General features: G+C 37.5%; 1 protein-coding gene and 1 non-coding gene across 3 annotated transcripts in view; one reads left to right on the top strand and one right to left on the bottom strand.

The window, feature by feature from the left end:
• Positions 1-6,866: 6,866 nt before the first annotated feature.
• Positions 6,867-6,938, bottom strand: trnaw-cca (transfer RNA tryptophan (anticodon CCA)). The gene has a single exon. It is a non-coding gene; the product is annotated as a tRNA-Trp (tRNA).
• Positions 6,939-15,055: 8,117 nt separating this feature from the next.
• Positions 15,056-25,030, top strand: part of mta1 (metastasis associated 1) — a 56,899-nt gene continuing 46,924 nt past the window's right edge. For both annotated transcript variants that reach the window (XM_059353289.1, XM_059353288.1), the window contains exon 1: positions 15,056-15,401. In XM_059353289.1, coding sequence (XP_059209272.1) covers positions 15,374-15,401 — 28 coding nt within the window. In that variant the 5' untranslated portion in view covers positions 15,056-15,373. The remainder of the gene's footprint in view (positions 15,402-25,030) is intronic.

Raw genomic sequence — 25,030 nt, 5'->3', positions numbered from 1 at the left:
AAACTAACTGGTCACATTCAGTTTTTTCCAGTCGATGTAAAGAAACATGCTGAGTTGAGCTCTTGTGGTATATAATTAGACCCTCTGAACATGGGTGGTGCTGCAATGGAAAACAAAGCACACTCTAACAGATCCCCTCCTGTTTTAGGTGCTTTTAGGGACAAACCTTGATTTTTACCTCCCGCTATTCACTGCAGGATTAAAAAGGTTGCCGACACGTCTGTCTTCCTACTGACTTCATAGTGTGATGAGTTCTTGGTGTCATGAAAAGTGCATCCTCTGTGTTTCACATCAATCGACTATGTGACTGTGGCTATAATGACCTCTTGGCCGTCATGGGATCCACTGAAAAAGAGTTTCTATTATATTCAAAAACCTAGCAGGACCTTTTAGTGAGCTGACTCATCATAAATCTAATTTAGCAAAACATTCGTCCTGAATAGACTGAAATAATCCACCTATTGTGGAATTAAATGTCTCAAAAAACAAAACAGAAGCAAATTACCAAGCAATTATCTATACATGTCCATCCAGCTTTGTCCAAATTGACATGACAATGGAAGTGCAAACAAAAAGTGTGCTCAGTTGATCCAATATAATTGCCTGAAGGTGTGTCACGTTATCGGCTCTCATCTGTGGAGGCTCAGGAGGGATCATGTTTCCATCTGTAGCAGGAGCCTAACAAGGTGAAATATCTAATTAGCAGGGTAGAATGAAATCAGCAGCTTTTTGTGTTTGATTAATAGGCTCACACGTGATTTAAAACCCCAGTGAAACATCACTTGAGGGTCCTCTTTAGTCTGTTTAGTCTTTGACTTTAATGGTATGTGCACCTGGCTTCCCGTCTGCTGTGTGTCAGATGAATACCATAAAGCATTCAATTAATCATGTATAATTAATTTAAATGATAATGCATTTTTTAAATCGAGAATTTGTGGCACATAGTTGCAGAATTGTCAGTGGTGGAAAGTAACTTAGTACATTTACTAGTAAGTAATGCATTTAAGTAGAAGTTTTCAGGTACTTGTTTTCAAATATTTTTATTGACATAAAGAAGGTCATATATACATAAATACTCTTTTCCATTTGTCTTAAATAATTATTTAAATTATATTAATTAAACTTATATATATATGTAGTATAGTATATATATAGTTTATGTAGTATAGTATAGTATATATATATATATATATATATATATATATATATATATATATATTATATGTAGTATAGTATAGTATCAAAATATGCAAGTTAAAAAGCGAAAGGATTTTTTTTTAAATAAAGGGAATCAATAAAGTTAAATAAAAATGTACAAATAAATCAGTGTGTAAAAAATTTATAAAATATATAAAATAAATCTAAGAATATAAAGTCATGGTCATACACAAATACAGTCATGGAAAAAAACTATTAGACCACCCTTGATTTCTTCAGTTTATTGTTCATTTTAATGCCTGGTACAATTAAAGGTACATTTGTTTGGACAAATATAATGATAACAACAAAAATAGCTCATAAGAGTTTAATTTAAGAGCTGATATCTAGACACTTTCCATGGTTTTCTTGATAATAACCAAAATCATTATCAAGAAATGGCTTGATATCAGCTCTTAAATTAAACATTTATGAGCTATTTTTGTTGTTATCGTTATATTTGTCCAAACTAATGTACCTTTAATTGTACCAGCCATTCAAATGAATGAAGAAATTGAAGAAAGAGTGGTCTAATATTTTTTTCCATGACTGTATATATATGTATCACAAGTTGCTCATTTGTTACATCATCTGGTGCGGCTCTGATGCTCTCGACCAATAAAACAATAATTATTCTTGCTGGAAAGAAATCCAAGACGAGACTTTCTGATGCCATTTGTCATTCCAGTGATTCCTTTTTCATGTCTGAGTGTTGAGGGTTTTCCCCCACATGGCACAATCCTCTCACCAACTGCCAGTGCCTCTCCTCTCTCTGAAGATGGAGACACATTTGGCGGTCCACCAGCTGTTTCACACAAAAAATGTGTTGGTCTCGTCTGGCTGCTCTTGGCATTCTGGCACTTGATCTTGTGGTCGAGGGTGGACACTTGGCGGCAGGATTCCCTTGCAAGGTGGGGCCAGCAAGGACCTACGAAGTCTATTCGGGTGCCACATATTCATCTGTCTTTCTTCTCAGTTTGAGTGTTAGCTGATTCCATTCTGTGAAGGTCGCCATATCAATGACCCACAAGTGCAATATGGTTAATCCCTTTGGATTAGGGCCAAGGTTTCTGATGAGGCCTTCAAAGTATGGTGTCTCCAGCCAAGCTCTGTCTGCAATAACAGACAGAAAAATGTAACAATGTAACTCTTTGGATTGCTTCATCAAACTAATGTAGCTTATCCATTTGATTACTTTTCTAACAGATGTTTTAAACTGGGTAATACAGCTGGAAAGGCCAAAAAAACCTTTGTACTACACACTTTATAGAAGGAACATACAGTCACAGAAAAAAAATATTAGACCACCATTTTTCTTAAATTTCTTGTTCATTTTAATGCCTGGTACAACTAAAGACACATTTGTTTGAACAAATATAATGATAACAACATCATAAGATCATAATAGTTTAATTTAAGAGCAGATATCTAGCCATTTTCTATGGTTTTCTTGGTCATGATTTTGGTTATTATCAAGAAAAAAAACATGGAAAATGGCTAGATATCAGCTCTTAAATTAAACTCTTATGAGCTATTTTTGTTGTTATCATTATATTTGTCCAAATAAATGTACCTTTAGTTTTACCAGACATTAAAATGAACAAGGGATTGAAGAAAACAATGGTCTAATATTTTTTTTCCATGACTGCATTGTTTCATTTCATCAAAGATTCAAAGGCGTTCCTGTCCACTGTGAAGCTTAAAATTGAGGAAAGTTTGATATCAGTCCATACATGTTTGATATCAGTTCAGTTTAGTTTGACTGAATACTTTGTTGGTCCGTCTGTGGGTTTGACTCTCAGTGTGGAGAAATAAAAAGACTGAAGTCAGATGAATAGACTGAGAATTTTCTGCTATTTGACAAAACAATTTTTGATTTAATTTAATTTTGTGGATACAAAATGCAGTTAAATAGCTAAATCTCAATATATTGTACTGCAATACTCACCATATCGCAAAATGCTTAAAAATCCCAATAATATTGTAACGTGACTCAAGTATCAGGATAAAATGGTATCGTTGTGCCTCTGCTGATGCATACCTCTAGTGTATACTGTCAAATGGACAGTCTGTCTGTCTGTCTGTCTGTCTGTCCACTTCCTCATTGAGGCCTAACTATCATGCCCAACCAATCAAGAGTCAATTACAACCATCAATCATGACGTTACAACCCCATTTTTTAAACATTCAACAACTAATTAAAGTCGAACTTGTCAGAAAAATGAACACTTGAACAATTATCTGCATGATTTTTAAAATTTTGCTCTTGTCCCTTCACTGACATGGCAGGGCTGAAATTACAACCTATACCGCAGCGCTCACTAGTGGGGAGCTGTCATGTCCTCCATCTTTATATACAGTCAGTGGTCTGGATGTGGAGACTGCTCCTTGTTAATCCTTCTACTCTAGATGGTGCTGCATTTAAAAGAAAGCATTCCTGCACAGAAAAAATATGCAAAGCAACAGAATGAATGTTATGTACTATAATATACAGTAAGCTTCTAACTGAAAGAATATTTTCTGATAAAACTTATTTTCTAACCAAACTTTTGACTAACTGTAAATAAACTATATTGTTTTTCTCTGTGCCTGTACAATTGTCAAAATCTCGGTTGAACTTTTTGATATACAGACAAATACGAAACAGGTCCACAAAGCACACAATATTATCAAAGAGGACAGCATCACTATTATGCACTTCCCTTTATGCAGTAAAGCATCAGACACACTTAGACACACACAAAAAAACACAGACAAGCAGATACAAAGATGAACCAACAAATCAAACAGTAACAAACGGAGGACGCCATGTTACACATCAAAACTAGCCATTATAAAACAAAAATAATTTAGGGAAGTAAAGCAATAACCCCCATAAGACACAGAATTCACTGCAGTCTGTGGTTTAGAGGTAAGGAAAATCCCAGGACTAACAGATCAAGGGCAGATGTGCCATTGAGCAAGGTACCAACCCCCCACTGCTCCCACTGCTCCCACTGGCCCAGTAATGTGCTGCCCACTACTCCTAGCATGGTGTGTGCTCACTGCTGTGTGAAGGATGCGTCATATGCAGAGGTTGAAAATGTCCCCGTTGTGGGACCAATAAGGGAATATCCTTATCTTAATCTTAATTCAAGTTTTCATTCCTTTACCATACAGCATTACTAATACCTAAACCCATTTATATAATAGTCGGGGCTACACAGGTTCCAGCTTCCTCCCACAGTCCAAAAACATATACTTAGGTTTGATTGGTGACTCTAAATTGCCCGTAGGAGTGAATGAGAGCGCGATTGTCTGTCTCTATGTGTCAGCCATGTGATAGTCTAATGACCTGTCCAGGGTGAACCCCGCCTCTCGCCTAATGTCAGCTGGGATCGCCTCCAGCCCCCCGCGACCCGAGTGCGGATAAACAGTTTAGGATAATGAATGAATATTATATATTGCAATCCACCAGACTAGTCAGTAAAATAGCCGCCTGTCTGCCACCAATATATCCAAAGAATAGGGACCAAATCCTACAGAATATCTTTGTTTTCTACATGTAACTCGTTACACACTGGTAACAGATGACCTCCAAAAGCAACACACACTATAAAAGAGCTTTCTAGAACTCTAGCAGAGAGTCAGTAATGAGGAAATGATGACAAAGTTTGATTTATGTTATCCCCGAGGTCGACTGTCATTTTTGTGTGTCAGACTTGATGCTGCTCCCAGAATGCGTGACAACTCACTGAAGTGTCATTTCCTCTGTTAAGGACAGTCTTGGATGAAGCATATATTAAAGAGACACAACTGGGTGGAATAAAATGATAATCACTGTATACATGGGTCTGATTCGTCCCCAATGGCCTCAGTTCAAACATATGTCCACAGATAAGTCCAGACTATGTTAAACTCCCAGAGATTCCAACATTTTTTTTCCATTTCTGCAGAAAAAGACGAGTTTTTCTATCAATATAGTGTCCTTTTTCCCCCAGAGACACATTAAAGTAGAAGGAAGGTCACCCTGGACCCACTTGACCATGATGGCTTTCCTTGCCTGCTTTATAAGTGATTGAACCACTTTCTCAGATTGGGAATTTACAAGCAGACATAAAAGTAGATTTGCTGACACCTGTTGAGGTTTATGAATATTTCCCTCCAGGATATGAATTGTCTTTCCCTCTCCCTCTTCATCACTGCTTTGGGGAGCAACTGAGGACAAAAAAAAGCCTGTGTGAGTGATGACTCCTGCTGGTGGGAGGTGGTAAGTGCAACATGAAACATTCTACAAGCTTGGCATCAGAGAAAAAGATGAAGGATTCTTAATGATTTTAAGCTGACCTCAAATGTGTCTTCTGCATGAGCTATAGATTATAAAAAGCTCTGTCTCTGACTATACATGGCCTTAAAGCAGCTTCCCCTTTGTCTCAACGGCCCGTTTTGTCAAAAACTAGACAATAGCTCCTCCTGTAGTCAGAGATTGATAAATACAACCCTTATGCCCCATGTGCAAGTACTGTATCTTTTCCGGTACTGATATTTTTAGCTGTGAAATCTGTCTGACAGATCCCCTACAGCAGAGATTCCCAATTAAAAGAGTCGGCACTGCCTCGTGCCAACGCTTTCAGAGCAGTGAAAACATGGCGAGTCACTAATGAAGTCTGCAACACAGAGCTGTCACGTTCAGGACTTGTGCAGAATCGAGACAGACAATCAGGAATTACACTTGTGTGACTTGAAAGACTTCACCCTTTTATGAGTCTTTTCTTTCAACTACAATGTGGTACTGATGCCTCTTCAGTTGGAGGTGCAGATGAGCAGTTTTGTGCACAGATTTGAGAATGTGGGAGCTCTTTTGTACACTGTTCACGTTCAAGTTCTTTATTTATCAGATGCATAACAATTACAGAGAAGCAGTTGTTGGCAATTAAATTTTTTTAGTCTCAGACTGCTTCCAAAAAAGAAAATCATGCAAGTAAAAGCAAAATGGGAAACTAACTTGAGGTGTTGGGATACAGCGGTAATGTTGATATGTAATAAGATGTAATACTGATATGTTAATAATACAAATATGATAATATTGTTTGATTGTATTGATGACAGATTTATTGTATATAGTTCATCTGGTTGCCTTTTCACAATCCATTAATTGATCTTTTTGTACACTTTCATGTACTAATGGTTACAGATTATCTCTCCACCTCCCTACAATTGTTTTTGAGAATAATTAATTTGCTAAAAAAGTGAGAATAAAGAATCTGAAAGATGAATTCAACTGATTATCAGGAAATAACAAACCCTTATGTCTCTTGAAATGATTAAAAATCCAGTATGAAAATGTGAAAATATACTTTATAATTAATTATGAGCCAATATTAAATCAATTTGATGCTTCGAAGGCACAAAAATTGCATTGCACTGAATATTAGTTAAGAAAAGAAAACATTTGATTCTGATTTACTGTGACTTAAACCAAGCCCATTTCTATTGTTCTACAGAATAGAGATACAGACACAATAATTTTGTTGGTTGAGCAAATAGAGATACGGATACAGATGCACCTCTAATGCATAGGCTATATTGTATATCTACACACACACACACACACACACACAAACACTTCTTGCTTTTATAGATGGATTGACATAAAACAGTTAAATACTTTGATGAGCAAACAGGAATTTTGACCCTGACGTGATTTGAACACGCAACCTTCTGATCTGGAGTCAGACGCGCTACCGTTGCGCCACAGAGTCTGTTGTAAGGGAAATAAAATTTTTTGTCATCAGACACACACACACACACACACACACACACACACACACACACACACACACACACACACACACACACATACATATATACAGTCACGGAATAAAATTATTAGATCCTTGTTTTCTTAAATTTCTTGTTCATTTTAATGCCTGGTATAAGTAAAGGTATATTTGTTTGGACAAATCTAATCATAATTAAATATTAATATTATCAAGAAAAACATGGAAAATGGCTAGATATCAGCTCTTAAATTAAACTCTAGCTATTTTTGTTGTTATCATTATATTTGTCCAAACAAATATACCTTTGGTTGTACCACACATTAAAATGTATATATATATATATATATATATATATATAGATTGATTCAATTTTATATTTTCAATTTTTTTATATATATTTTTTGTACTGTTCCAATATTGAGACAAACTATTCTTTAATGCTTTGGCACCATTGTCCTCGAAATATTCAAGCCAATTACACCTCTCTATTTGAACTGCATTGACTATATATGTATATATGCTGAAGTGTAAACAGATGAAAAACAGTAGGTGAAAGTATATGAAAGGTAAAGTGAGTATATAATAGTAAAGTGTCAGGAAAAGCCCCAAGACGCCATCCTCAGCGCCAAAGCACCTCGCTACCAAGAGCACAGAGCATGAGCAATGTTTATCTCACAGTCATTATACGTTATACCTACAGCATGAGTCAGAGCTTGTTGTTGCCATACAAACCCTGCTGTGCTGCTAGAAGGATAACTGTCACTAACCTAACTCACAGAGACTCTGAAGGCTGTAGGAACACTGACACAGGTGTATTTTGCCATTTAAATTACAAAGAAAATTTCCATCCAATCACGTCAAGTAATTCTTCCGTAAACCAAAAAAGTACCATTTATGTTATTAAATCAGATAAAACTGCAATGAATAGTAATAATAAGATATTTATGTAACCATAGCTCATATAATTTACCTAGTAATTACAAATGTCTGTCCAGTTGAAATGATTTAACTTTAATTTGCTTGATCACATAATTCTAACTAAACTATAAACTTTATTCATGTAAATTAGGTCAGAACATTTCTAACAGTCTATCCATCTCAGTTCATTTGATTTAACTACATAAATGGTATTTTTTTTAGTTTATGTTAAAAACGTAAAACTTATTTGACTCCATTGGATCGAAATGTTTTTGTAAACGTGATAAAATAGACCAAACTTTTCTTTGAGCGCACAGTTCCACAATAAAAATGATTACTTTGAGTAATTCTAGTGTTTTTCCACTGTTTACCCAGAAATGCACCTATGTATAGTTAGGTGTAGAGGAGAGAGCGCTCTAACAATAGTCCCTTTATTGCCGTACCTCCCATAGTGTCTCTGGATCCAAGCACAACCCCCAGTGAGAGAACAAACGAAGAGGCACAATCAAAGATATGGAATTGTTTCTGCCAGGAAACAAGACTAATTGATTTCCTCTGTGTCTTTGTCTCTGCTGTGCATTTGTCTGTAACACAGAGGAGTGGAGGACAGAAAGAGGACGAGAGACAAAGTTGGAAAGAGAAAGAAAGAAAGAAAGAAAGAAAGAAAGAAAGAAAGAAAGAAAGAAAGAAAGAAAGAAAGAAAGATAGAAAGGGAGGCCATCAGAGGTCATCCTCTGAGACTGCAACCAAACCGAAGGGAGTTTCTGCAGACGCTCTGTGTCTCGAGCCAATCCATCTCCACAGACTCCAGAGATTCATCAGGGAGAACACCTGCACCGCTCTGCACTGTACTCTGTTCTGCCTGCGTGCTCGCCCTGCCTGTCTTCATGACTGCAGCAACATCTGGCAGAGGAGCAAGTGGATTCAAAAAGAACATCTGCACAGCAGCAAGGAGCCAAGTAAACAAACACTCCAAATGAAAGTAGTCACAGTTCCCAAACACAAGGCTACATTGTTGACCACCTATTTTCTCTTAATTAGGACCATATTAAGTATTGGCACTGTTTCCCTCCCAGTTTATTGGGGAACATTACAACAACATTAGAAGACAGCACTGTGTGATGTATCACACAGACACACACACACACTGTGCAGGGATACGCTGTGATATACTGCAACACTTTTTTTTATTGCTCCAAAGGAAAGTCAATTAGCAAGGTAAGCATATGGAATAAAGTGCAATAGAGGGAGCAATGTTCTTAGCAGCATGCAGCAATATTCAGTCAGCCATAATGTTTTTTTTTTGCAGTAATGTACAGTATGCTGCACATAGTGAGCAGCATACTGTATATTGGGCAATAAATATATAATATGCAATACACTGGATAATTATGCTCTTTCATTCAACATAGTTCATTTTTGCACACTGGCATTGAAAAACATTCCTTAATTCACTGTATCGTCTCGTCTTGTTCCTTTTCATTAAAGAGCCCCGAGACACAATACAGGATCCCTCCAATGCAGCATAGTTCCAACATTGAGACTGCACACTTGAGCAGGAGTGCATACTGTAAGTACACGTGATTGGCTCACGGAAGGTCATGTGACTGCAGGCTGTAGTCCCCTGTGTTAGGAAACAGTAATTGAGGCTTCCATATGGTATAGATCAGATGTAGCCTTCACCACAGCATTCCTCCAGCACAGAGGCTCCTCGCTCACATCCACAGCGAAAACTGAGCTTATCAAACAAAACTACACTGTATATTCTCTCTGTGTTGTCCTACCGTATATCACGTATCAGACACCTTCTGTTAAACACTCTTTTTACTGGAAACTAAATGTGTTTTTTTAAGCAAATTGTTATGTTGATCATGATATACTGCAATATAATCTCATAATATCCAAGGAAATTATCAGTGTTTTTGATTAGTGGGCTGCTTCTCAAACATCCCATTTTTCCATGGCAGATTATGCCATTCTGCCCACTTTCTATCCATGCAGATCCATACATATAACTAAGTAGGTGGTTATAAGGAGCTTGGTAGTCCTACATCTCTCTATGAAGCTGCCGCAACACTGTGCATCCCATAATATCATGTCATCAGTCACAGCGCTGCCCTCATTTCACACTGAGTGCAAGTTGTATTTGCTTTACAGTCTTAACATATGTGTGAATATGAGCTATACTGAACACTGATTTCATGTATAAACCTGCATTGCTGTATGCAAATAATTTGCCAGCTTGATTCATAATATCACATCAGTGTATGTGGAAAAAACTGAAATGATTAGACAACAAAATATGAAAAATTAAAAGCAGAATTTGATTTTACCTTATCACTGAGCAGATTTAAAGGCTCTCACATGAATATTCACATTGAATACAACCACAAAGGTGGAATGTTGTCTGATATATAAATTAATCAGAATGCCATAATTTGCTAATGCTTTTACATGTATGCGATTGAAAAGTGTATATATGAATTTGATGCATTCTGTAACACAGTGTCCTATCTTTTATGAAATCAGGGTTATATTAAACAACTTACAGATATTAAGTACCTCCTACATAAACACGCCACCCTGACAATTACGCCACATTACATTATCTTTAACATAAGCTTCATCATATATTTAGTTACTATCACAGTGGTAACACATAAACCTGTGGTGCCAAGAAAAATAAAGTGAAATCTTTGGAATTACCAACATCAATAAAATATGGTTTGATCATCAAAGTCACGATAATAGACAAATACACTGCTTTCCGGATTGGGATATCTATTAAATAATTTCAATTCAATTTTATTTATATTTTATTTATATAGCCCAAAATCACGAATTTGCTTTGAAGGGCTTTACAGTTTGTACAGCATACAACACTGTCTGTCCTTTGACCCTTGCATCAGATAATGAAAAACTGCTAAAACAACAACAACCTTGTAAAAAATCTCTATTTGAACAATCCAAATAGAAAATAGTATGTGAACTCCTTCACAGATGTCTAAAAAAGCTACTACAAGTCAGATTTTCCCATCAATGAGTTAAGTTGTGTCTTGTTCTGTACAAAACACATGAAAGATATTGATCACTGACACTTATCTCTTCACAGCTGATGTAATTCTTCCCTCGTTCAATATTCTTTCAGAGGAGGTGAGATGAAGCAAGGTGGCACAGAAGGATTTAAAAGGTAGGAGAGAACTCTTGGGTTACAGTAAGGGATCTGTCTAAAGTCACTGAGGTTTTGATGTATGTCTCAGAAATAAGAATATGGGGTGACAATGGTTTAAAACACATTTATGACACTGTACATCTAAAGTTGTCAGCCTGACTGTTCTTCTATGTTCCTGGGACAGTGTTCTGTGTTTTGTGCCACACTGTTTGGAGTAATAAAGCAAACTAACAGCCTACCACAACATCATCCTTAAAGTGAGGCATGAAGTCGAGATCACTGTGATTTATAGTTGTTTTTCTGCCCCTGAGCAGGAACAACCATTACTCAGTGAGAAAACAATGCACTCAAACGTATAATAATATTATTTTTTACAAGTTTATGTTTAGGGGTAGCAGTCAGTCATTTGTTGCTTCATAGAAGTTGGGAGATGCAACATGAAAACACAGTAAAACATGAACTAAAAAATGGAGAAAAGTATGAGAAAAGTAAAGTGATAGTCACTCCTGGCCACAAATCAATCGTTATATGAAGTGAAAAGAGACATTTGCGATTAAGACATGGCTGAAATATCAATAAAATTAAACAGTTTTGTGCAGTTTTTATTTGGAAATGGTCTAAAATTATTCCTGGCTGATGCGGAGATTTGGTGTAAGTCACTACTGTAAAATAAATTCAATAAAAACACAGAAACATGCAGTTTTCTTTATGTTACTGTTTTGGGCAGATGTAGCTCGTCCATTATTGTGAGTTTGAAGATTATCAGACCACATTTTATGACTAAATGCAGGGAAATAAAGGGGGATCGCTTATTATTTCTTGGCACTGTATATGAATTAAATGCAGGCTAATTAAGCCTCTTCCTGTTAACCCCATGAGACCTCATTGCCCTCCTCTGGTGGCTCCCCTGACTGAAGAGGTTTAGGATCACAGCATCTGATTTTAGGAATGCTTTAGTCCCATTTTTAAAAATATCTTTCAACTCCAGGCTGTTTTATTAGCAAACTCCTCCAGGTTGTACCACTGGGGTTTCACCTCAAAATATCGCAGTATTTTAGTGTTCAGACCAGGGTAATTGGTTACAACACTTAAAGATATTTTCTTCCATTTTCTCCCTGTATTTATCATTTAAACTAACAGTTACATGAGAAATAATTGAATTTACTCCACAGATAATATTGGCTACTATTTTACTTACGTAGATATTTTACTTACGTATAAGAAGCACTACTACAATGTGGAAATACTACAATTAAAAGGCCCTTTAAGGCAGCTATTCTCAACCCTTGGGTCAGGACCCCAATTGGGATCGCAAGATGATTTCTGGGGGTCGCCAAATCATTTTGGAAGTCAGCTCTGTCTCCACTGTGTTAAAGTGTTCATGTGTTTTAGTCATTTTAGGTCATTTTGTGTCTTTTTTTGATCATTTTGTGGTCGATTTGTGTCTTTTGTTGGTCATTTTGTGTCTTTTTTTTGTCATTTTGTGTCTTTTTTTGGTCATTTTGTTTCCTTTTTTTGGTCATTTTGTGTCTTTTCTGGTCATTGTGTGTCTTTTTTGCTCATTTTGTGTCTTTTTTGATCATTTTGTGGTCAATTTGTGTCTTTTTTGGTCATTTTGTTTCCTTTTTTTGGTCATTTTGTTTCTTTTTTGGGTGATCTGAACTGTGCGTGTGAGATTGTGTTCAGTGAGTGGGGGTCACGGACAACATGCATGTTAAATTGGGGGTCGCGACTCAAAAAGGTTGAGAACTACTGCTTTAAGGTATTAGTATCAATATGTCACATGTCACAAGTAGGTCAAGTTTTTGTTTGTGTTTTTGTTCTCAAGTCTCAAGTTATGTCCCAAGTCCTGACTTTGAGTTTTGATTACAGAATAAGTCATATTGAGCTCTTCACCAAATCTAAAGCCATCTTAACTAAGAGTAATAATATATTAAATTTAGAAAAATCATGAATAAAAAAATTCAATTGGAGTATAAAAAATGTAATATTTGTTTAAACAAACAAGTAAAACTAGCTTGATTGAATTTAATCATGAAAAAGGTAGCGCTGACTTTACATTTTCACAGCATATGGGCTAACATGGCTAGGGGGAGGATATGAAGTATTTTCAAGTCGAAAGGCTCAAGTCCAAGAGAAGTCACGGGTCATTGGTGTAAAAGTCCAAGTCAAGTTGCAGTTTGTTTGTTTTTGAGTTTGTTAAGTGGAGTCGTAAGGGTTTTTCACACTGCATACTTGATCCTGGTATAAACACACACATTGTTAAACCAGGGTTTAACCATAGCCCAGGGCAGGGGGAAAGAAAGATTTCAACATGAAAAAATGATAAAATGCATTTTAAGAAATTAAACCAAAAAAATGATGTTAAGTCGTCAAAATTAGCCCTACTTTGACAACACTCAAATGCTTATTACACAAATGCATCAAAAATAATAATCCAATAATATATTTGAAATATAAACTACAATCTGAGTTGCTCCATTCTGCATAACAAGTACTTCTGCTTACAGTCACCATCCTAAAATAATGGCCTATGTCATTAGTTTTTCCTAAATCATCTCCTCATGATGCTGGCAACCAGTTTTTTGTGTCGTCTGAAGAAAAAATACTTTATTAAATAACTTATTTTAAGAGGGTGTTATGATACTTTAAGTACATTTTGATGCTGATACTTTTGTACTTTAACTTAAGTAAGATTTTGAATGCAGGACGACTTTTACTTTGTAGTGAAGTAATTCGCCAGTGTCATATTAGTACCAGTACCAGTAACCAGAGGTTAGGAATCAGGCTTGTAACTGGAGGCCGGACGGTTTGAATCTCAGGACTGACAGGTCAAGGACTTAAGTACTCAAATGCCCTTGAGCAAGGCACCTAACCCCCCCACGAAGCTACCTGGGTTCACTAAAACGCAGCCTCCCACTGCTCCATGCATGGTGTGTTCACTTGTGTGTAAAAAAGCATGGGTTAAACGCAGAGTTTGAATTTCCCCATTGTGGGGTTAATAAAATGTATAATTAAGGTTTTGAATGCAGGATTTTTACTTGTAGTGAAGTAATTTAACAGTGTGGTATTATTACTTTTACTTAATAAGGTTTTGAATGCAGGACGACATTTACTTTGTCATGGAGTAATTCTGCAGTGTGGTATTAGTACTTTTACTTATGGTTTGAATGCAGGACTTTACTTTGTAGTGGAGTAATTTAAGAGTGTGGTATTAGTACTTTTACTTACTATGGTTTGAATGCAGGACTCTACTTTGTAGTGGAATAACTTCACAGTGTGGTATTAGCACTTTTACTTAAGTAAATAAGGGAACTGAATACTTCTTTCTACTACTGGTTAAAAGTACAACCTCTGAGATGTAGTGGGTTTGAAGTATACAGTAACATAAACTGGAAATACTCAAGTAAAGTACAACCACAGCAAACTAGTATGTACTTGAGTAGATGTAAGGGTACTTAGTTACTTTCCACTACTGTTGGTAGCCGTTTGTTTTTAGACGGGTCAGTGACGTCACTTGTAGGGCTAACAACAAACAGGGCCGCATATATGAGGGGGCAGTCAGAAATGTGTATCCAACCCCAACCTGGAGAAGTGGAATGCACTTTGTCTGGCTTCTACCAGACCTGTCCAGGTGTCCCACCTGAAGACTAAGCTCCTGCTGGTTTAGCTCTTAAGGTCACTGAGGCACGCAAACACCCTGACCACAATGAGGCGGCAATCCCTCAGGGGGGAGACTGAAAAATAAAAATAAAATAAATGAATAAAATAAAATAAAATAAAATAAAACATCCTTCATCCAGATTTCAACCAAAAATCATGTATCGTGTGTCCCTTTTTCGGCGGATTTTTCCACTACTGCAGATAATTTTGTCAAATTGTAATGTATATTAATTTCGTGAGTACATTAAAATGTGCTTTCTCAACTTCTTAAATTTTGATTTGAGGGGGGCAACACATTTATTTAAGGGGGCTCGGCCCCCTCTTGCCCCTGCGTAGAACCGTCCTCGACAACAAAGCCTGTGGCGTAGCTGCATTTTAAAGATGCTGGTCGCTACGCCACTAACGGTCAAACGGTTACAATAGTGAAGTGAATTAGTAGTGTGTTACGCTACTCGTCCTCAAATACTGCCGGAGAACTTCTGGTTGATAAAAAATATAGCGTACTGTCTCTTTAAGGTCCCTCAGCTAGTCTGTTTCGTATTGATCAATCCACCATTTTCCAACACACAGCGGCGGCAGTGCTAACACAGCTCCGGCAGCGAAGAGACGGAGAAGAGAGCCACCCCTCTACCTGGAGAGGAAGCCAGGGACCGGGGCAGTCATGGCAGCAAACATGTACCGGGTTGGAGGTAAGGTGGACGGGGGGAACATTTTACAAACATGTCGGTAATGTTTTTTTTATGGCGGACTCGCCGTGAAACGCCGCGGGTCTTTTATGGCATTTTTACAGAGCGTGGTCCGTCTTTCCTTCCCTTCTTTTATTTCCCTAAAGCTAAAGAGCCTTGTGCTTCACAGATGATGATGGTGAAGAGGAGGATGGTGATGAAGAGTAGTGGTTCGCTTACTGCTGGATTTCCCTCGTTTCTTTTGTGTTGTTGTCGTAACTTGCGATGATCCCAAACAACTACTTCGTTTGGATGAAGCACCTAAAGTAACATGCATTGTGTTTCTATATATTTAAGGTAACATGGCGATCGTATTGCAAAAGTTTTTGCGTGCCATTCAACTATTGCCCGGCTACTCTTTCAAAATGACAACTAACGTTATTTGCAATCCACTAACCTGCTGAAAGATTTACAGGGAGGCAGTTAGTAGATCATTTTATAGAGACAGTGCAGAAAGTAACTGGAATATAAAAAGTTAAAGGAGGGTTGGGAAAATGGGATCATTGCATTTTCACATCTTTAAGCAGGGCTTTTTTCCTTATTTTGTACAGGCATCTCCAGTTAATACCTAATTAAGATTCCTGTTTTCCCCTCCCACTCATTTTCTGCTCATGCTGCTCTGATTCATATCCTGTAGGTACTGTGTAAAAATAGGCACATGAAAGTTACCACAGCTATACCATACTTTAAATAAGGCAGTGTTTTTTGTTGTTGTTGTTGTTTTTTTTGGGAGGACTGGATATGAAAAGGGAGGGAACAGAGCAAAAGAAAAGAAAAGGACAGGACAATAATTTTGAATTTTGACCTATTGTTATATTTTATTAGGTTATTGTTAAAATATTTTTGATTTTTTTTTTTTTTACTTTAACTTACTTGTCACAACAAGTAAGCTGTGCCATGGCAGCTCTATACTTTAGTAGATGGCAGGTGTAATTATAAAGAGGATAGTGCCTTTCATCCGCTGGGAGCTGGTCAGTCAGGACTTCCATCAAGCAGATATTAAATTCATGTTTTTGTTCTTCTTAATATAGTATTATGGTATGTAGCAGTATGGTATATAACACTTGATGCCATGTAGCCTATGTTTTTAAAGAATAACTAAAAATGTAAATGAAAATTGTCAGGGCATAAAACCAATGATTGGTTGATACTATGAATCAAGACTCAACAGTCCAACAATGGCATAGCCTTCTGGGCAAAAGTTAAAAAAAGGCATAAAAAAGGCATTGAGCATAACTAGTTGTCTTGGTAAGTCTTTAATAAATCAACCAAGGGCAGCCTTATTTTATTTTTTTTTAACTGCATGCGAACGTGTATGTCAAAGGGAGATGGAGGAAGGGAGAGCGACTAATTACGCTCTAAGATACATTTACATGCGATCACTGACCATTGTCCAGTGAAACAGGAATGCCGTGACTCTCTTCAGCATGGTACCTGCATCAAAAATAGCCTGTAGTGAACGTCACAGCTCTTATTTAGTCAAATGAAACAAGGCCTACCTGAGTGAGAACAGGATTATGTCCAGAGCAGGGCACAAAGTTAACACTTCATCAGCCAAATGTGGCTGAATTTAGTACATCTCTTCACCCTGTCTGCCTCTTACGCTGAGATGCTAACAGCTCAGCGTGTATGTCTTATCTGGAGAAAACTAACTTGCTTGCAAAACAGTAAACATTTTATGCTCATTCCTCTGAGAGACTTTACTGGCTTATATTTCTAAAATTGGTGCTTGTTTTTAATTATCTTGGCTGTGTGTTTATTGGTTGTTTTAATGCGTTTTTGTGAATGCATTTTCTGTGTATGTCATTTATTTTAAGGTCTCTCTTGCAAAAGAGATTTTTTTCTCAATTAGATTTCCTGAATAAATAAAGCTTTACTAACTGATACCATAAAATTGTTTCTTTGCGATCATATTAACCATACGCCCTCGGTAGACAAAATCCAAACATTACAAATAGGCTTTATTGTGTAATAAGCACAACTAATATGAAACCACAAAGCAGAAAAATCCCATTATGGAATAAACATACCACTCAATTGTTTTCTGCACAGTCTCAATAATAATATAGATAAAAACAAGCACAATTTAGGCCAAAAATAGTCCCGATAATTGACTGAAGTTTCTCCTGAGACCAATTCAACCCAACATCAGAACAAAGCAGAACCCTTGGAAAGATGGCCGCCACTTTGTAAGACAATGCAGGATCATCTTGGAAAAGCAATGACTTCCCCTGTGATTGAACCGTGAACAAAAGCTTGCTCCGTAGGCCCTGATGGCTTTGTTTTTATCATGAAGGCCACACGCCACTCTTCCTGCGCCTGCAGCGCTCCTTCCTAGTGCTCCCGCCGACACATCCACAGGAAAGTGTTGGTGACTAAGTATAGGCTATATCATACGTCTTATCATCTTAATGCTGGGAACAGAAGAGAGGGTTTGTGCACTAGACACAGAAGTTTTAAAAGTCTAAACAAGAGTCACCAGGGGCAGCGATTAGTCAATGATTCAATTTGTGAATTGACAGAAAAATAATCACCAACTATTTTGATAAGCGATTAATCGTGTACATAATTTTTCATGCAAAAATGGCAGAAAATGCTTTTTGCGTTTTCATCCTCTCACACTTGGATATTTCCACTAATAAACAAACTATTGTTTAGGTTTATATTGACAATAACATTTAAAGACATCATCTCTGATTTTGAGAAACTAGGATGGTCTTTTTTCACTTTTTTTCTGACATGTTATAGACCAAATGTTCGTCAGATTAATTGATAATTAAGATAACCATTGGTTACAGCCCTGCAGGGGCGGCTGTGGCTCAGGAGGTAGAGTGGGTCTTCCTGTAATCACAAGGTTCGATCCCCAGCTCCTCCTGTCTGCATGTCAAAGTGTCCTTGAGCAAGACACTAAACTCCAAGTGGGCTGGCCAGCGCACTGCATGGCAGCTCCATCAGTGACTGAATGTGTGTGTGAATGAAAGCAAATTGTAAAGCACTTTGTCCTGCAAGGTAGAAAGGCAAACCTTTTACAGTTTATCAAGACTGGCTGCAAAACTGTTATTCACACAAAAATGACTCTTGTGAGAAAATGTGAAAACATCTAGTTTTGTTGAGATCTGGTTTGAATGCTTTAAATGCTTTTTAAAAAATCTCTTTTAAAACTAGAGCGAGACTGATATATGGGTCGGCTACCATTGGCCTTAGGTTGATATCTGTCGGGATTATTGTATCTGTCTGATACACCAATATAAAAATGCTTTTTACATAACATATGCAGAAACAAACGCTTGAGGTGATTTAGAAATGGTGTCCTCGTCACTTGGTTCCACCAGCAGAGTGCATTGTATGTACAATCTATAATAAACTTAAATCTTCTTTAGGAAAGTTATTTGTTAAAGAAAGCAGCTTCCCGAGTACCTTTTGCATTGTCATAAGCATGTCAAATCCACACAGAAAAAGGTCTAATTTCATTCCAGATCTAAAGGTCATTATATCCACTGCAGGATCAGTAACCAGGGAATTTAAATAATATTGCAAATCTCATATTGGTCAGACACTAGTTCAAACAAGAGCCAGGTGTCCACATGATCACTGAAACTGGTAATGCTTGCTGTAATTATTCCTCGTTTTCATATGGTCATCAAAAATGATTTTCATAATGCACTTTCAATGTGATGGAGGACAAAGTTCACAGTCCTTCTCATTTTGTGCAAAAATCCCTTTAAGTTTATCTGAAGCTAATATTGCACTTGAGCAGTCTTTATCTTTTGTTATGATGGAAACAAGGCAAACAGTATAAACTAGACAACTCTTTTGCCTGACAACCATGTGTTTGACCATGTGTTTTCTTTTTGTTTTTCTTTGCGGGGGTGTGGATGAGGTTCGGACTAATATTTACAAATTATGTTCAGGTTCAACACCCGGGCTGAAACAATTACTCCATTAGTTGATTGATAGAAAAATTATTGGCAACTATTTTGATAATCAAATAATAGTCAAAAAAAGGAAAGCCAAACAGATGTGAAAATGTGATCATTTTTGTTGTGATGCCTTATAATTAATTGAATATGTTTGGGTTTTTGGACTGTTGGTGGACTGAAACATACCATTGGGTGAGGCTCGGACAAAAACCCAGGGCCAGGGCCTCACTCTAATTGGCACCCCTGCTACACCTCCAGGCTGCCCCCATTCAAATGACTGATGGGGCTGGGTTTTTTCTTTCAGAGCTTATGTTGTCTAAAAGCAGCCTGACTTTGACAATCATCATCTTCCAGCATTACAGCCATTTTAGTAGAAACCCACCACAGTGTTTTGTCAAACAGCGTTTTTGTGTTGACCTGCAGCGGAGGAGCAGTAACAGAAAAATAAGGGAATTTTATGCTTAAAGGACTAACTTTAGAAGATGCACACTGGTTTTGTGTAACAAGTGGATTCAGATAAACTTTCTCATGTATTAGGACTGCGGGAAAATTTTTTAAAGAAACCTTTTCAGCCAGGCTTTGATTAAGAATGGTTTATAGAGATTATTTGCATGATTTTACTCAAAACAATATTTTATTTGATGTGTTGCGTTATCGTTATCATTATTATTGTTATTATTATTATCATACATATTTTCCCTCATCAATTTAATTTACTTTAAGTTAGTGTTCTTAATATATTTATCTAGTTTTTAGTCTAGTTTTTACATAACTATTTTTTGTTATTGCAGCTTTTAAATTGGCTCTATTTGATTTTATGCCATCGTTTTTATTGTTTAATCTTTTCGAGCTATCCTATCTCGTTCTTTCATACAGTTTTTATTTCACTTTGTTTTTACTACTCTTACTGTAATAAGAGCAATTAAATCTATTGTATTACATTTTCATCATTTTTATCGTCTTGCGTTCATTGTCTCAAATTGTTAAACAGGTCGTTTTTTTGGTCTTTTCTGTTGTTTTTATGGCCTGCACGTGCTCGCTGTGAACTGGACTACCTCTATGAAAGGTGCTATACAAATAAACTCTGAGTGTAGATTAGAAGACGATATTTTAATGGCCAGTGTGAATAGAAGGAAGGATTACAGCAAGCAAAACCTGTTTCAAGCTTCAGATGAGCACCTGGGTATTGTTTTAAGACAGATTAGACATTTGTGAAGCTGTCCTTTAAATAAAAACTTGTGCCGAGGCTGTTGGAGGGTGACAACTCTTGTACAGAATGTGCTAAATGTGTTGTAGTGTTTACTAAACTAAAAAAAGTGACAAACTTTGTTGTCAGTGCCCACATTTCATTTTGGCTGTTGGCTGGTGAGGATTTTCTCCATGCAGCCAGTTATGATTCAGACCCTGCTTAAAGGTGTTGTAATGTTTACTAATCTACAAACTGACTAACTTACAAACTTTGACAGCGCCCACACATTGTTTGGCTGGTTGCTGGTGTTAATTTCCCACGCTGGCAGTTGCCTCTCTCTCAGGTCTGGTGGGTGTACTCGCAGAGTTAGGTTCTGAGGTTCTGAGGCTCGCTCGCCACCATCCTGCCAAATTCAGGATGATCAGTTGGACAGCTGCATGACAAGTATCCCCATCATCACATTTCTTTAGAGGCCAAACTGCACATCCATCCATCCATCACCGTAAACAGTATTCGCTGTCGTCTTTAAGACACTTCAGCTATTTGCAATCCAAGATCTGGTCATCTTAACTGCCCTGAAAAGTTTTTTTTTTTTAGAGAAAAGTTTTGTGTAAAACCCACACACTTCTGCTGATTAATCACATTTGAATAAGAACAAGCTGCAGTGGTGGCTGCAGCACAAGGGCAACACAGATGCATCATGGGAATGAAGTTGCTTCCACTGTTGAATAAAAAAAAAAATCTCTCTCTGCTTTTAACATCACTAAAAATATTAACGCTGGCGTATATGAAAAGGTGTCTTTTATGTTTTAAATAAATGGTGTTCAATGTGGATTACCTCCAAGGTCAGCAGAGAGTCGCAGAGCACTGAGTAAAAGACATTTATCTTTTATATGAAAGTAGTGTGAGAGTGATATCAAAGTGTGAAAATTAAGTGTGAGATTGATTCAGAAGATTAAACTACCAGCCATCATGGTAGAAACCTCCATCTAAACTAAAGCAGTCTGAGCCATAATCTCTTGCACGGTTGCTGCTCACGACAGCAGACACGCCTCTCAGTGGGAGTGTGTGTGTGTGTGTGTGTGTGTGAGTAAGCATCGGGTGGGGTGTGGGGGTATGTGCGCATGGACCAACGGGGGCGGATGTTCACATTCTCTGCTTCCTGCTTCTCCATCTCCCCTTCCTAGCCCTCTTTCATTACTGTCATATAGAACATACTGTCCTGTAGACACATGGAGCTGTGTATGTATGTTTTTATTCCAAATGAATTGTGTCCATAAGTCGATTTAGTCAAGTCTTGATTCTTCTTCATTGATCACAATTGACTGAATTTTGAATTTGAATTTTATAGTTTAATATCGTATATTTTTTTTAGCTTCCGTACAGCTGATTGTATCAAGATGATTTTAATCATACAGTCATGGAAATAATTATTATTACCCTTTTTCTTCAATTTCTTGTTAATTTTAATGCCTGGTACAACTAAAGGTACATTTGTTTGGACAAATACAATGATAACAACAAAAAATAGCTCGTAAGAGTTTAATTTAAGAGCTGATATTTAGCCATTTTCCATGGTTTTCTTGATTAACCAAAATCATTATCAAGAAAACCATGGAAAATGTCTAGATATCAGTTCTTAAATTAAAGTCTTATGAGCTATTTTTGTTGTTCTCAATACATTTGTCCAAACAAATGTACCTTTCGTTGTACCATTTTAATAAATGAACAAGAAATTGATGAAAACAAGGGTGGTCTAATATTTTTTCCATGACTGTAGATGCATCTGAGAAGTTTGGCTTCATTTGTCTAGGTTTTTGTGAAAACGAGTGTCTCAGGCTGCCATCTCTTAGTCAATAAGTCGACAAATCTGTAGTTTTGGTCGTAGTTGTAAGATTTCTTTAGTGTTTTTTATTTTATTATTTTTTTAATTAATTATTTCCAAGACTGTCCTGACTGTTCCAAGTCACAGAATTCCTGTCTCACTAGACAATTGTCAGTAATTGCACATAAATATATCTTGAATTTATTGGTCTAGAGATTATTTGTCGCCTTTTGCCTTCTCATTTCGACAAACACGTTTGCACACAGTTAAAAAACCGCTGGATCCTCTTAGTGGATTAATTGTTTTTTTGACCATGGTTTCTTTAGTCTATTAGTTGTTGTTGTTTTTAAGCTTTCTTTCATGCATAATCACTATTATTTCCAGGAAACTTGTGATTACATCTCTGGTGAACACAGTACATGTTAAGTGGTACTTTTGCATGATTCTTTGTGGAGAAACTCAGACCAGTTTTACGGATCTGTCAATTAAATTAACTAATCGATTAGTCGACAAAATAGTCTGAGTGTTAGTTGACTAATAATTTCTTTAGTATAGTACAACCCTACATTGTCACCAACATAATGCAAACCAAAAAGTTTGCAACAAAACTCAGCTATAAAATGGGGGAAAAAAACGCATTTCTAATGCTTTTGTGAGTTGTTCCGACTCTGCTTCTGAAGCCTCCAGTTTATGTCTATGCCTGCTAGAACTGGTGAACTCCCATTAGGCTTTGCTGCTGGCACGCTGTAGGCCTACGTTGCATGGCAGCAAGGGTGGAGAACAGTTGCTTAAAACGGAGTGCCGGGGCAGGAACAGTCTTGATCCTCTATCACCAAATGTTGGCAGATAGTGAGGTCGGTGCTGTAACTTCTGCTTTAGGATCCTTTTGGGCTTGTAACTCTTGATAACCAAGCAGTGGTACTCGGAGCCTGTCGTCACACTCTGCATATGTCCACAATTAAAGCACAGAGTGATGTTCCCTTATCAAATTGTTTCAGTTTAACAGTTTTTTAAAGTCCTGAAGGGATAAAACTCTGCAGTATTCCTCCATTCTCCATAAATTTAAATAATTGTGTGTTGCAGTTGCACACATGTTTTGTTAATCAAACCCTTAGTTTTATCTCGCAAACCTTAAGGGGGGTCCTGACCAGCTGACACTGTTAGGCCTGGACAAAATCAGGCATAATTAGGCAATTATTGTTGAATACTTCTATTTTCTTATAAAAGTGTTATTTCTAAGAGCCTATATCAGTGTGAACAGGCTCCTTACTCTCAAACCAGGCAATTCACTGAGCACTCATGGTTCAAAATGTAAATGCGGAATGCAGTGCTGATTGGCAGGAAATATAAGGCAACTTTAAGCCATACTGTCTTTATATTCTCAGAGCGCTCCAATTTTTTAATAAACTTTAAGGTGTGATCCATGATCAAACTGGTCCAACGCAGGTTGAAGGCACATCAGCAGGTCCACATCGGCTGTATGAAATTTGTATTTGTATCGTCACTGCACAGAATTTTTATTAATTAACGTGGGCAAATCTCTCGCCAGTGTCCATGTGCCACATAAACACAGCATGTTATTGTCACTTCAGCGTAGAGGATTGTGATTTTCTGAGTTCACTTTTCTGCAGGTCAAATGGGAGTCTTTGGACTGCCAGTTGACTGCACTAAGGTGTGGTAGAAAAACGGACGTATTAGATTTGAGAAGCTTTCTACCTTGTTAAACAACCATCTAACAGTCTTTCAGTGTATCTTTCGACCACTTGCAAGTGTCGGCATAGACAGGACAGTACAATCCTGCTTCAATTCCGATGCCCAACTATGCAAAGATGTTTTTACAGCCTTCACTGTCTGTCTTGCATTTAGCACATGTGGCACTTTGTTTTCTCAAGTAGGCACAGGTGGCACACTGGAATTATGACGGCCAGTTTATGGAAAGCACCCACTTTGACTTCAATAATTCTCAGATACAACACTTTGGCTGAAATTAACAAGCCAGATAACATCATGACAAACTGACCGATGTATAAAATATTTAAGATTACTGACAACATGCAAGTGTGGATGGTATTCCGCGAGTGATGATCGAATGTTTTTCCCAATTAGACTTCTACTTAAGTGTCAGTTATTATCCCTTTTTCACTGTCTCATGTGAGACTTTTGCTCAGCTTTTAACAGTGTTGCTAACTCATTCGCCCACTTAACATTTGTGCTAAGCTGTGTACTTCTCTCTCTCCATCAGTTATCTGGTGTTTTCCCTCTCATCATTGCGTCTCTCTGACTGTCTGTCTCTCTCTGGCCTGGTTTGAATCAGCCCAGCAGACTCTCTCTTTTGGGGCTCGGTAACATGACTTGATTGGCTCGCACAAAATTCGACTGCACCGTGACATCACAGGCGCCGGAGCTTACGGATTGGCTGACGCTGGGAGCGGGGGATGGAGAGGATTGAGGCGGCGGGAGGGCTGATGGGAAAACGGAGAGACTGAGTGACGCTGCTCAGTGCCTACAGGCCCTCTCTCTCTCTCTCTCTCTCCCTCTCTCTCTGTCTGTCTCTCCCTCTCTCTCTGCTCTCATTTTGAGTTCCTCTCCAGCTCGCTCTCTACCAGGCTTCAGCTCCTCACATGGTGGAAACTCCAACACTCAAACAGCCCACTCTTGA

This window comes from Centropristis striata, chromosome 16 (assembly GCF_030273125.1).
Source record: "Centropristis striata isolate RG_2023a ecotype Rhode Island chromosome 16, C.striata_1.0, whole genome shotgun sequence".
Classification (NCBI taxonomy): domain Eukaryota; kingdom Metazoa; phylum Chordata; class Actinopteri; order Perciformes; family Serranidae; genus Centropristis; species Centropristis striata.
This window is presented reverse-complemented; position numbering and strand designations above follow the sequence as displayed.